Here is a 14,426-nt window from a genome sequence, read left to right as displayed (position 1 = left end):
AGTACAGTGCTGAGGAAAGACAATGTGTTTTGGATCCAAACAGATCTGGCTTCTAGGTCTTGCTCCACTACTGATGGGCTGGAAAACTCTGGCAACTTACCTAGTACCTACCTGCAATCTTCAGGTTCATTGTCTAGAAAGCAGGAATAGCAACTATACCCACTTTCTGGGATACTGGATAGGACTGAGTCAGCTAATATTTGTAAAGGGCCGAGTATCTGTCAGTCAAGGATGTGAGCTCCTTGCTCTCTTCTCTTGGAGGCCAGGCAAAGAGTTTTGGTCTCTGCCTTGATCTAACTATAGTTTGTTGGACTTATATGGAAATGCTGGTTTCTGGGTGTCAGAGAAGTCTGAAGGACCCTAAGTTCTGGGCCCCTACATCAGCTCAGTGTCCTCAGACAGTCCTGGTGCTCAAAATCATCGTCACACTGTGTCTGGGCATGAGGTCAGCCCTGCCATGGGCCGAGATGGGACCTGCAGGTGCTCCCATGAAGTGTGCTGGGGAATAATTTAAGAATATCCCTTTGGAGGCCAGCAGAGATAACGGGGAGATGGATGGGGAGGGGAAGGCAGGAGAAGCCAAAGAAAAGTTTATCCCCATTATCCCCCTTTCTGTCTCATTAGTAAGAATCACTGGTGGGACCCTCAGGCCCTTGGAAGCCTAAAGTTAGACAGCGCTGCTCTTGAGGAGCTGTCCGTCCAGGAGCACAGGTCACTGGAGATGGCAACACAGTCTAATACCCGATGGTCCTTGTGCTGCAGAAACAGCTGGACCAAACTCAGCTCTGAGGATGCACAATTCTAACAATAACAACGATGGCCACGAGCAGTAATAGTTCAGCACTTTCACCTTTATGTGGCACTTTGGCCTTTTGCATTATTCATCTTAGTCGCACCTCGTGACATTTTTGTGTACATCAGTGTAATGACTCTGAGCCATTGGCAGATGGTAAAGTGGAGGTCTGTCCGGGGCTGAGAGGGGCCAGACTTGGTATGCGGGGATACTTTCTCTGTGATCGTAGAGAGCTGGATGGGCCACGAATGGGTAAAATGGGAAGAAGCGGAAGGAATCAGAATTTATGCGGGGATGCACATGGATAAGAATAAATAGAAAGTGTGTAAAAACAGACTCGAAACGATGGCAGGATTGTAATGGGTGTTTTCCTCTTGGATTTCCAATGTTGTTCTTATTATAATGGTGCAGCGCACTCTGGATAAAAATAAACTCTAACACAGCTATAGATCTATCAGCAGGGTAACATATGGTGAGGCAGCTGTATTTCTGAGTTAGACCTGAGCTTAAATCATCACTTGGCCTTCATACATGTCAAATCATGGCCATCTGTAAAATGGGCACATGGTCAGTACCTTCCACATGGAATTTCAAGGACATGAAGTGATGTGACCCATGAATGTGCTCCATAGGTGCCAACTAAGGTTGTTACCACGGGCGGGGCCTAGCCTGAAGGCTTCATGCATTGTCACGTTCTGTCTTAGTAGCCATCCGTGTCTCCCTCATTTTAGAGATAGGTCAGGGATTCCAAAGGCCAAGCAGCTCACCCAGGTCACATAGCAAGTTAGTGATGGAGCTGGGTTTTCGTTCTAGAGCTCGAAAGCTCTACTCTATTAAATGCTTGGTGCTAGGGCCAGGGCCAGCAAAAGCAGGATGTCATTGAGGCAGGGTTTATGGAGAATTTGCCATCCCCTTGCACTTGCCACTCAAGCCCTATTGTCAGGATCTTTGGGACCGAGCCAGGAGCAAGGCACCGGGTGGCCTAATTCTGTCTCTGGAGGTTCCAGCTGTCACATACAAAAGATGAATGTCTGTGTGTCTGTGTGTGTGTGTGAGTGAGGGTTTCTGTTTTTATCTTCCCACAAAGTTTAATTTCCTCGATGCGAGTGGTTCGATTGCTTTGAGGTTTCCAGGGTTTGCATTCTTCATAAAAAGGCTTATTTCCTGGGCACTGTGATGCCACAAGGCTGCAGTACACGAATGTGAATGAAATTCACATTTCTTGCCATAATGAGGGTCCTAGATCAGTGCCTTGGCTCGGCAGACAGCAGGAGGCTTTTGTTTTTCTCTCTGTCTTCCTAACACCTGGGATTTCCACATCCAGGTGACATACTCCCTTGAATAAGTTAATAGTACAGATTGTCTTCTTTCATTGCATTATTGCAAGCAAAGGCAGCAGCAGCACAGAGAAATGTTTACCAAAATTCTGCTTAAGGTAGTGGTCAGGGTGGAGAACTTTGGAATCAGATATTCCAAAGTTCCCTTCAAGCTCTGCTGCCTCGACTACCAGGAAGCCTGGGCAGGCTACTCGGTGTCTCTACACTTTTGTTTGCACAGCTATAAAATGGGGGTCATAACTGGGTTTACAGGTTTCCCATGAAAGATTTAAAAAAGATGATACGTAAAATGTGCTGGACACAGTACTCTGTACGTTCCGGAACAGTCAGTAAATGACGGCTACTATTGGCTGAGCCTGTGCACCAGGACAACACCGGGCACTTTCGCAGACAATATCTCAATGAATCCTCACAGCAGTCCTGTAGGGTGGGAGTTTTGCCCCCATTTAACAGATAAGGAAATGGGCTCAGAGAGGTGAAGCATCCTGCCCAAAGTCACACAGCTCATCGGAGGCAGACGCAGGCTGAGAGCCCTTTTGGAATGGGGTCACCGCTGCTGCATAGGACTTCATGGGCAGTGCCCAGAATGGCAGGGCCCACTCCTCCCAGCCATCAGAGAGAAGCTCTCATCTTTGATGTCCACAGGAGACAGACCAGGAGTTCACTCCAGAGGCAACTAATAATTCTTCCAGTGTCAGACGAACTTCTCAGATGACTTTATGCAGTGATTTTATCCAGTCAACCTGCAAGGCAGTGAAACAGTTATGAAGGGCCCTGAAAACTCGCTACTAGTAGTGCTTTGTGCCAAAGAAGAGAAAGGGGGTGAGAAGTAGGGAATGTGGAATTTGCATTAGCATCCCCTCTACCCAGTACCAGCCCATGAGCAGAAGCTGGGACCACAGAGGCAAACGAGATACGGCCCCTGTCCCATGACACACATGACAGGATGAAGAATCCTGGTATGGGGCCAAGTGCTAAGTGGTGGAGGAAAGAAAGCGTGATGAGAGCACAAGTAGGCAAGGGAAGCCTCGCCAGGGAAGGCAACATGCTGTGAGCTGGGTTTTGAAGCATGTCTAAAAGATCACTTAGAGAGGAAAGGGTGCATAAGAGGAACATATGTTGAGAAAAATGGCAGTCTTCCAGAGGGGTTGGGGCTTTGGGAGTACATGCTCCTCTGTGGGAGTCATGGTGCCAGGCACGGAGTAGGTGATGAGAAACCCTCACTGCCCAAGGCACTCCCTGGGGAAGGGAGGGTTCAGGGGTATGAAGAGGTCACCACAACAGAAAGAATGCCTTCAGGTGGCCAGCGCAGGTCCTGGTACAGGGCCAGGCAGGGGAGGCATAGCAGGCTGGACCAGAAGGCTGAGGATCATTCTCTGTAATGAGGGAGGACACATGGGAATTCCAGGTTGAGATGCACGAGTGCAGGAGGGCTCAGTGGGCTGTGTGTGTCTGGAGGGGACCATGCGAGCCAGGGAATGGCGGCCTGCATGGCTGGAGGTGGCAGAGACAGGCCAGGCTGAGCAGGACATTACCTGAAATACGGGATCGATGTTGTGGGAAGTCGCTCTCCTGAGCAGGACAAAGGTGACCTTGGTCTCAAAGCCCTGTGGCATCTTGTCTCAGTGTTCTCTCCCCTTGTCCCCAGTCTCAGCTCCCCTGCTCCTTCCAGACCCCTAGGACCCAGCTACTCCCTTAGTGGGTCTCTGGGCTGGTGCCTCATCCTGGATGGCACTGGCCAGAGTCTTCTTATGCGGGGCTCCCCGGACCACCCTATCCCTGCTATGTGCCATTCCAGATACCACATGGGACTTGGTTTAGAATTATTTCTTGATGACGTGCTTGTTCTGCGTCTGACCCTGTCTCTGCCATAAGGTCCTGAGGTGACGACTGTCAGGCAGCATCTGGCTTGTGATAGGCTCTTCATCAGTCCGTGCTGAGTGGTTGCGTGGATGAACGTATTGGGGGTAGGAGACGCCTGGAGACGGGGAGCGGGGACCATGCCTAGCAGGGAGGACTGCACCTCTTAGGAAACCCGAACCTAGCATGGGATTTATTTCTAGTTCCATGTTGTTACATCAGGAAGAGAAGCCGAGGGTCGTAGGACCTCTCTGAGGTTATGCAAACTGAGTCTGTCATTATGGATGTGCAGACAAGCTTCCCCATGTAAGGCGCTCTTTGCGGGAAGTGGGAGCTTCTCACTGGGGTCCTCTCTGGGGACCCTTCCAACAACCAAAGCTGTGCACTAGAATCCAGACCAGCCCAAAAGTCCCCTGTCATCCCCAGGGTCAGCCGCTTGCTCCTCCCCTCTCACATCACCCCGCTCACCTCCTAGGCTCTTCTCAAACCATGCACCCCTTCCACCCTCATGGCCCCATGTCCAGCCTCTGCATTTGGGGCACGCCCTGGTGCCTCAGCCTCCCCACTGGCCTCTCTCCCTCCAGCCATACCCCTGCAAACCTGCCTCCACCTTGCCTCCAAGACATCTCTTCAAAACAGAGTTTGTATCCCGTCACTTCCCTCCTTAAAACCTTCAGGGGCTCCCTGTTTCCCTTGGAGATAAAGTCCAAGTTGTAGCCTGGTCTTTCCTTGCCACCTGCCCATTTCCCCAGACCTCTCTCTCCCTCACTCAAAGCCTCTGGGCCAGCCATGTCAAACCAGATGATGTTTCCAGAACAGCCCCAGCTTCCTGTCCACGGCAGACATGACTTCTCTGCCCAGAACCTTCTTCCTTCCCTATTCTGTTTTCTTCCCCGAAGTCACTTCCAACATTACCTCCCCCAGGAGACATTCTGTGGTCCCCTACTGACCTTAGGCCCAGAAGTCCCCTGAGCCGATACCCTCAGTCACGGTGTTATCCCTGGTGAGCATGTACCCATATCCATCTGTCCAGCTCCCCCTCACCCTATAGGCCATGAGGCTCCAGGGAGGGCCTAGGCTTGTCTCACAGCCCTGTATTCTCTGACCTTCACGGGGTCTTAGGGAATGACTGGCCTCTAGCTGCAGAAGTCATCAAGTTTCAGGACAGGGAGACAAAGCCTCCTTCCCTTGAAATGGCCTTTGTTCAGCCTCATTCCTGGTCTCTTTAGCTTGGCTCAGCAAAATCCCTCAGTGGCTGCACTCCCAGCACCCCTCTCAGCACCGGACTCTGGTCTCTGGCAGTGGTACAGGGCACCCTGCTCACCGTCTATGTGTCACAGTCTTCTCAACCCTGTGGGCACATGACAGCCACCTTGGTGCTTGGACCCTACCATCGGAGGTTCTGCTGTAGTGGGTCTGGGGCAGGTCCAGAGCATTAGGATTGTTTAAAATGCTGTCCAGGTGACTCTAAGAATGTGTAGCCAGCTTGAGAACCACTCATGCCTAGTCATCCTTGAGTAGAGGTCCTCGTCTTTTGTTGGATGTTACAATCACCCGGAGAGTTCATAAGACTGCCCATGCCCCGGACCTACCATCCCTGACCCAGTAAATGAGAATCCACTGGGAAGTAGCAATCTTGGCATCAGCATTGAATCCTACAGAATCTTCCCTCCCTCCCTGTCTCCTTCCCTTCCTCTCTCCCTTTCTTTGTTCCAGAAACATTTACTGGGCTTACCTATCAAGCTCTGGGAGCACTGAGGTGGATCAGACCCTACCCCTCCTCAGTGGGGGCTTAACAGGGCTTAACTCAGAGCTGTTAGGAAGGGAAGCGCCCCCCCCCACTGCTCCCGAAAGGGAATGTGTCCCATGGACAGGTGTACTGGGCCCTGCCCTGGCTCCCAGGGCCGCCGCCTCTTCACCAATCGCTGCTTTCCTGGGGACGCCCATGCTGGGTCAGCCCAGAGACTGGGTCTCTGCTTCGTCAGATCACATTAGAATGGGGGCTCTCTGGGGGGCTTCCCTGGACCCTGTACGAGGCTGGCGGTAGTAGCAGACTGGGGGCTGCGGGTCTCTGTTCTCTCCTTGGCACACATGAGTTCTGCAGTCATCCTTTGTCTGCGGCTGCACCTGTAAGTGTGTCTGTGTCTCGGTCCTATGCACGGCTCTGGGGAGGGCATGCCAGCAGGACTTCAAGGTCCTTTTGATGGAAAGAATCAACCTGGGTTCTGGGCATTTTTTAAAAAATGCAGATAATATTCACATATCAAATTAACTAAAGTGAAAACTTGAGTGCCATTTATTGCATTCACAACATTGTGCAAGTACTACTTCTACCTAGTTCCAGAACATTGCCCTTGCCCCAAAAGGAAACTCTGTTCTCCTTCCCCTTACCCTCAGCCCCTGGCAACCACCACTCTGCATTCTCTCTAAGAACTGACCTATTCTGGATGTTTCCATAAATGGAGTCATATAATATGTGGCCTTCTATGTCTGGCGTCTTCCACTTAGCATTTTTGCAGGGTCCCTCGGCCTTTGTAGTATCTACTAGTACTTCGTTCCTTTTCACAGATAAATAATATTCTATTATATGGCTGGACAGTGTGTTGACTCATTTATTAGTCCATGGACATTTGTATTGTTTCTGCCCTTTGTTATGGGGAAATCTGGGCATTTACAATTCTTTACATCTATACTCCAAACATTTACTGACTGGTATTCCTAGGTCCTTAGCATTAGGCTGTGGGCTGTGGTGGTCCCCTTTCCTGTACTAATCAAATACTGGGTGTAGGCATATGTGGGTCATCTCCTGCTCCAGCTTCCAGCCTCCACTGACATCTCCAACTCTCTCCACATCCTACCTGGGTGATTCCAGTCCCGTCTCTGCACTGTCTCACCCCACCCTACCCGCACCCCAATCTTGGGCAGGAGGCTGGTGCGTGTGCAACAGACTGCAGCTGAGGATTTGGTGTGCAAATGAAGGGGGCGGACAGCCCACTGTGCTGACAGGAGTTTAGATGTGAATATTGCGTGTCGCCATCTGAAAGGAAAAACTGCTTTTTTCTCCATCCTTCCACAATACTTACGATATCAAAAGTGCAAGGTTTTCCCTGCATCAGGTAATTCTCCAATTCTCAATGGATGGTGACTAGATGTTCTATAATTTAGCTCACCCCTGACACTAGCTGCTGGAGCTAGCTCACACCTCACAGGGAAGGGGTCCGTCCCACAGGCTGCCCCAATTCAGATGCCAGTCGCAAGTCCCGGCTGCATATGTGCTCCTGACCAACTGGCCAGTCACTGGCGATTCCTGCCCCTCCCCCTCAGTTTTAATAGTTTGCTAGAACAGCTCATAGAACTCAGGAAAGTGCTTTACTTAGTCTTACTGATTTATTACAAAAGATACAAATGAACAGCACCCTGAGGGGATACGCAGGGAGAAGTGTGGACAGGTCCTGGGCACTGGGGCTTCTGTCCCCGTGTAGCATAATGAGGTAAGCCACACTCCTGGCATATGGACATGTTCTTGTTCACCAATCTGGAAACTCTCTAAATCCCTTCAGTTAAGATTTTTATGGAGGCTTCATTACATAGGCATGATTGATGAAATCACTGGTCATTAGTGATTGAACTCAATCTCTCCCCTCCCTGTGGGTGAGGGGGTGGGGTGGAAAGCTCCAACCCTCTAATCCCATGACAGGCTTCCCAGCCCCTGCGACTGGCGCCCCTCCTTAGAGGCTTTCTGAAAGTCACATTATTAACGTAAACTCAAGTATGGTTGGAAGGGGCTCATTATGAATAATAAAAAACGCTTCTTTCGTCTTTATGGATCTGGGCTATTTCAGGAGCCGGGCACAAAACCCAAATATTAGAGCAAAAGATGCTTCTAGTGCTCCTATTATTTAGGAAATTATAAGGGTTTTAGGAAATCTGTGCCAGGAATTTGGAACAAGACCCAAATATATATTTTCTTCTATCATAATAGCAGACTGTCCTAAAACTTCATACACATGACACAAGGTATTTCTAATGGAGGGGATCTGCCCATCACGTTTGGATGGACACCACCCATTTCCATCTTCTTCTTGTCCTTTTCAAATGCCTCCCACCCAGTATTTAAAGCTGCCAGCAAACAACTCTGTTCATTTGGAGCAACATAAACTTCTGTGTTTTCTGGTCCTTATAAACCACAACCTGGGGTGGGAAGGAGATGGGATGTGGACACCCAGGGTTGATTTTATTTTTCTTCTGAAATAAAAGAAACCTTCTCTCCACGAGGAGAATTCTGCCATGTTTCTGGGCCAACTGTCTCAAACAGCTACCTGCTTTTCAAAAATAGCATGAAAAAAAATCTGCGTGTAACACTAGGTACCCCACGCTATGGGGATTACCATACCTCCTCGTACACGGGGAGTGGGATGGGGCCGGTGCAAGCCTGGACACGCCTTTGAAATTAACCATCTACTCCTTTCTGGTGAATCCTGTCTGTTGAGTCTTGTATTATTTTTTTTAAAGTTTGCTTGCGGGTAATGGTTAGGAGCTGGGCTTTCACTGTGAGCAGTTTGGAGACCATTAGATGCTTCTGAGCAGGCAAGAGACATGCCCTGACTTAGATGTTGAAAGGACCTCCCTGGTTGCTGCAGGCACCGCATCATAGAGGGCAAGAAGGTTGCTAGTCAGAAGCTGCTTGGGGACAGCAGGTGAGAGGTGCCGGTGACTCGGCTGGGCTGGAGACAACCGGGAGGTCAGAAGCCGTCAGACTCTGGGATATTTTCAAAGACAGAAACCATAGCTTCTGTGGAGGCCTAGATGTAGAATATGGGAAAAAGAGTTGAAGATGACTTCCAAGGGGTGCCTGGGTCGCTCAGAAGGTTAAGCCTCTACCTTCCACTCAGGTCATGATCCCAGGGTCCTGGGGTCGAGTTCTGCATCGGGTCCTTGCTCAGAAGAGCCTGCTTCTCCCTCTCTGTCTTCCTCTCCCCCTACTCCAGCCTGCTCTCTCTCCCTCTCTCAAATAAACAAAAATAATTTTTTTTTTAAAAAAAGGATGACTCTAAGATGTTTGGCCTGAGTGACTATAAAGGTGGACTTGGAGGAAAATGTAGGCGGAACAGATGTGGGACAGCGAGGAGCAGGGGATTAGTTCAGTTGATGTTTCTAAGGTGCATACTGCATGTCCCAGTGGAGGTGAAAGGGGCAGGTGTATCTGAGGTTGGACTCCAGTAGTGCTGAGGAGGGCGGTGGTGATGGAGGACAGAAGCACTGGAAGTGACAGGTGGATTAGTGATGCCCCCCGAACACATTCCTTCAACCCCCTGCTTCAGGCTGTGCACCTGAGCACAAACACACTTAACAGAAAACGTGAAAAACAAAACCAGGAAAAGTAAATGAGGGGGGAAATCACACCTTGGGGCCAAGAAGGAACTTCAGAAAGAATCTAGTAGAAGAGGGAAACTGAGGCCCAAAGAGTACAGGTGGTTTGTTCCAGGTCATACCATGAGTAAGGGACAGAGCGAGGCAGAGCCAGTCTTCGGGCTGCAGGCTGCTGCTGCTCTTTCTGACACACCGTGTTGCCCACCAGCTCCAGGATTCGAAGGCTGCCTGTGTGCAGGGCTGAAGGCAGGTAGGGCCGAGGCTGGATGACTGTCAGCGTTGTTTCCCTCCTAGGTCACCATTCTCGTCAGCCTGGCCCTTGCTTTCCTCGCCTGCATCGTGTTCCTGGTGGTTTACAAAGCCTTCACCTATGACCACAGCTGCCCAGAGGGATTTGTCTATAAGGTAAGGGGCTTCTGGCAGGTGAGTGGCCCCAGCTAACCGCCAACCTCAATTAGAGGGTTTATCAATGTCTTCTTTTCTCTGGCCTCCAAACTCGGGCAACATCCCTGCGGACTATTGAGAATGTGGTATGTGTCTGGCAAGCGGTTTCATGAAGGATTTCGTTTCTTTCCAGTAGGCAGTAAAGTTCTTCCTCCCAGATGTTGCTCTCCACAGTCTGAAGTAGGAGGGGGTCCCGCTTCAGGCTGGAGGTCAGCGGTCAGGGAGAGCTCGCTTCCACCCGAGGGGGGCTGGTCCATCCAGAAAGCTCTGCCTTGGCACCTGTCTTCCTGGTTTGATGTCCGATTCCCAGTTCCTGTGGCAGGAGTGGTTCATTTACTGAGCACCTATTAAAAGTCACAGCCTTCTCTAGATATTTTCATAAACATTATCTCAACCAAGCTGTACACGCATTCTGAAAAAAAGGTTTTATTGCCCCCATTTTGCATATGAGGAAACAGGGGAAGAACGTTTGGATAAGAGAGTTTTCCAAATCAGCACATTACATTGTCAAGTGAGGGAGTCAAATGGGGGCTGTTGTGTCTTGGAAACACGCATCCTTCAGTTCTGTATGTGGCTTCCTCAGACTCCATTCCTGATAGTTAAAAGCTGAGGTTCTCAAAGAAGCAACAACTCTCAAGAGGGGACAGCTGAATGGATGATGATGTGTTCACACAAGGGATTTCTGGGCAGCTGTGAAAATGGGTGAGGAAGGTCTTTAGAACCAGGCCTGGATTATCCTCCAGGTTAATAATGAAGAGGAAAAAACCGCTGCCTTTGTGTGAAGAAAGGGCTCGGAGGGGGAGGGATATTTGTTTCTATTCTCAGGAAAAATTCTAGAAGGATCAATGAAAAAACTAGGAAAATTGATACTCAGTGGGGGTGGGGGAGGAAGGAAAATAGTAGGGGAGATAGGGAAGAAGAGCAGGGCTTCTCTGGAGACCTCTCGCTATCCATTTGTCCTTGGTATCTGTAAATGTCTGGCATATCTAGAAAGTAAATAACCACAAGTCATTCCTGAAAATTAAAAACAAGCTTGACAAAGAACCTAGCTCTGTATCAATTTGGGGATGTCGACGTACAAAGAAAATAAATGAGCAGAGTGCATTGACAGTTCACCCACAGTAGAATATATTCTAAGGATATAGAAAGAGGAATCTGAAAGTTGATTCAACATTCTAACTGTCGGGCATAATATTCATGTTATTTTGTGACCATTTGATGTATGTTGTAGGATAACGCATATAGACAATTCTATCAATGTTTGTTGGGAACCAAAGATTTTGATCTGAGGAGTTACAAATTTAAAAAAACAACAAAAAAACCTAAAACAAAAACAGATAGCCATAGGCTGCAGCAATGGCCCAGAGAAGCAGCTGGAGGTGAATGAGCTGGATCAAGAGGTCTGGGGGGGTGGAAGGGATGGGAGGTCAGGAGTGCTCTACGGCCTCATAGTCACTGAGCCGAGGACCGTGGATTAGTATCAACCTCAGGTTTCTTTCTCTCTTTTTTGTAAATGGAGGGATAATTGACATATAACATGTTAGTTTCAAGAATCAATGTGATGATTTGATTATTTGCATATATGTTTAAATCTAAGTCTAGGTAACATCCATCACCACATGGTTACAAAAAAATTTTTTTTTCTTATGATAAGAATTCTTAAGATCAACTCTCTTAGCAACATTTAAATATACAATACAGTGTTCTTAACTACAGTCACCATTGTCCATGACATCCCCAGAGCTTATTTATTTTACCTCTGGAAGTCTGTGCCTTTTAACCACTTCCACCATCTTCACCCCCACACCCCCCGCCTCTAGCAACCACCAGTCTAGCCTCGGGTTTATCTTTTCTGGTTTCGAGCAGGCAGCAGCTTTGAGGCGGTAATGGTGATGATGTTGGGGAAAGAGCGCCGAGGGCCAGGCCCAGGCCAGGTGACATCCCCTACCCTCTGGTTCAGAGCCTCTTGTGGCTGAAGCCCCCAGACGGAGTGGCCATGGGGCAGGGTGGGTTAGAAGCAGTCCGCTGAGCTCCCCCTGACTCTGTCTCTCTCGTCCTCAGCACAAGCGCTGCATCCCGGCCTCCCTGGATGCTTACTACTCATCCCAGGACCCCAACTCCAGAAGCCGCTTCTACACAGTCATCAGCCACTACAGTGTGGCCAAGCAGAGCACCGCTCGGGCCATCGGGCCGTGGCTGTCGGCGGCTGCTGTCATCCATGAGCCCAAGCCGCCCAAGACCCAGGGCCATTAGAGGCCCACCCCCAGCCAGAATGGGGGGCCCAGCGGGGGTCCCCTGATGGCTAAGCCAAGCTCCAGTTACAAGACACCACTGTACTCCTGGGATATGGGGGCGGGGGCGGGGCTGGGGTGGGTGGGGGGGATCTCACCGAAATTATCGTGCACTGGAGTTGTCTGAATTGATATTTCTTTTTGTCCTTTGGTATTGTTGATTCGTCCCCAAGTCAGGATTATGTACAAAGGCATGTTTCGTGTTGACTGTTCCCATGTAAGATATTTTCGAAGCCACTGCTTATTACTTGTTAGGAAAATTTAAAAACAGAAAAGGAAACAAAGTGAACAAAGAAGGACTAAACTGGCTGCAATGGGAAGATGTTGGCAGGCCGTGAAGAGCACAGACTCCGGGCTTCTTCGCTGAGAAGCTGTAGCCTCCGTGGGGGGTTTGGAAGGTACAGGAAATGTGAGCGATGCAGGCTGGGGCTACGTTGTTAGCCTCGGCTCTGCAGGAGGGGAAGATGGGCAGTCCGGACTGGCCTCGTTGGAGAAGAGGGCTGATTTCGGCATTGTTAGGTCTGGGATTCACAAAACCTAAAGTCAAGAGCACCCACTATGGGTGCATTTTGCTAAGTCAGCCCAGATCACCATACGGGAATCTGAGCTAGGGCTTGGGCCAGCCCCTGTGGCCTGGGGAGGAACAGGTGCAGTCAAATGCTGAGCAGCAGGCAGACTTTCTCGGTCTTTCTCTTGCGTGTCTAGATCAACACCGGGTACTGCCTATGTTTAAGAGACAGAAGGGTAGGATGGGGAGAAGGAAGAAGAGGCCGCAGGACAAAGCAAGGCACGGGACAGGCGTATTGCATGTGGCCAAGCGAGAAGCACAGGCACCACATTTTAAAAGTCTTGTTTGCTTGGTGTTTCCCAAAGTGCTAATAGCCATGGAGGAGTAGTGATAAGGGTCATAGCCAGGAACCTCAGGTAACAGCTAGGGAGACTTTAAGACTGGATCTGCAACAATGCCAAATCACCCATAAAGGAAGCTGAAAAATGTGACCATCTTTTGCCCACCTGTTGGACTGACAGCCGTCTGACAAGCACCCGAAGTCCCCGATCTAGTTCTAGAAGCTGACTAGGGAGTAGCGTCTGGCATTAACCAGGCCTCTCGCTGTGGTGGGATGCCACCCCCCCTTCATCAGGCACTCCCACATGGTTCTCCGGCAAAGGTTTCTGGGAGCGCCCCCCCCCCCCCCGCGAGATGTGGCTCCAGGCTTGCATGGACAGAACTGGCTGGGAGAGTTGGTTATTTGAGATGTAGTACTGTTTCCTCATGAAGCCCGACAGCCCGGATAACACACATTCTCTCCTGGCTTGCTATGTTGCCGAAATCCTTGTACACAACAGCTGGGTAATAAGACTAGCATAGCTCAAACTATCCTGCCAAACGCTATCATCTGACTTTCCTCCTCCCACCCCATCACCTCGAGTCACCTGTAAATTCATTTGTCATCCGAAGCGGAATAACAAATTGTCCCTAGCAAAACCGCTGAGCGCTTTATAAGTTTGTGGTGTATTTTTGTCAGTAGGTAGCAGAGGCTAAGTATTTTTTGGTGTAATTCTTGAGCTTTTCTGACAGGAAACAAATAAAGATAGATGTGTCCGAAATTCTTGACCTTCCTTTGCAACCTTCCTCACCTTTTGCTCAGTGAGCTTGGTGGGAAGCTGCCGGGGTCAGAAATCTGTCCCCGAGGTGAGAGTGGGCTCTGGGGGCAGAGTGTCTTGGGAGGCTGCGGCTGGAAGTGGGCTATGGGGGGACCTCCATCTTCAGGCAGGTGGTCCCAGAAATGATACACCTGGCCACAAGGCCATGTCCCCCTGAGTATCTGCTGAGCACCCATGGAGGGCCAGGCTGTGCTGGGCACGGAGCATTCAGTGATGAACAAGGCATAGTCACCACCCTGACATCTGGAGATGGAGTTGGACATGGACACAGATGCTGGCAAAGAAGAGTCTGAGGATGCTACCGGTGTGACACAATTGGCTGTTAGCCAATAGCTTGAGGAGGAAGGCGATGAGTCATCAGTGGGGTCCTCTTCATAAGTAGCTTTGAGGTTTATTATAACCATGGCAGGGGGTCATTATTGACTCCCATTTCACAGATAAGGAGACTGAGGCTCAGAAGGATGGAGAGGTGCCCTAGGGCCATAGCAGATGAACTGGGATTTGGACCCAGGTCCTTTGGGAAGGTCCTTTGGAAGTTCCTTTGCCCCGCCCCCCCCCAGCCTTCTTCTCTAAGACCCTGAGCCACCTTGTCATGGTTATAGTTCATTCCCCCCAAAAGTCAAGTCATTGTTACCATAAAAGCAAACTAGTTCACTCTCAGCCAAA

The 14,426-nt window shown here is 49.8% G+C and overlaps 1 protein-coding gene across 1 annotated transcript in view; it reads left to right on the top strand.

Moving 5' to 3' along the window:
• NSG2 (neuronal vesicle trafficking associated 2) overlaps positions 1–13,703 on the top strand; it is a 54,230-nt gene extending 40,527 nt beyond the window's left edge. Inside the window, exons 4-5 of the mRNA XM_044229353.1 lie at positions 9,655–9,765; positions 11,866–13,703. Of these exons, the coding sequence (XP_044085288.1) occupies positions 9,655–9,765; positions 11,866–12,057 (303 nt within the window). The 3' untranslated portion in view covers positions 12,058–13,703. The remainder of the gene's footprint in view (positions 1–9,654; positions 9,766–11,865) is intronic.
• The last annotated feature ends 723 nt before the right edge of the window (positions 13,704–14,426 follow it).

This window comes from Neovison vison, chromosome 1, assembly GCF_020171115.1.
Source record: "Neovison vison isolate M4711 chromosome 1, ASM_NN_V1, whole genome shotgun sequence".
Taxonomy (NCBI): domain Eukaryota; kingdom Metazoa; phylum Chordata; class Mammalia; order Carnivora; family Mustelidae; genus Neogale; species Neogale vison.
Note: the sequence above shows the minus strand (reverse complement) of the source record. Positions and strands in the feature narration are given on the sequence as shown.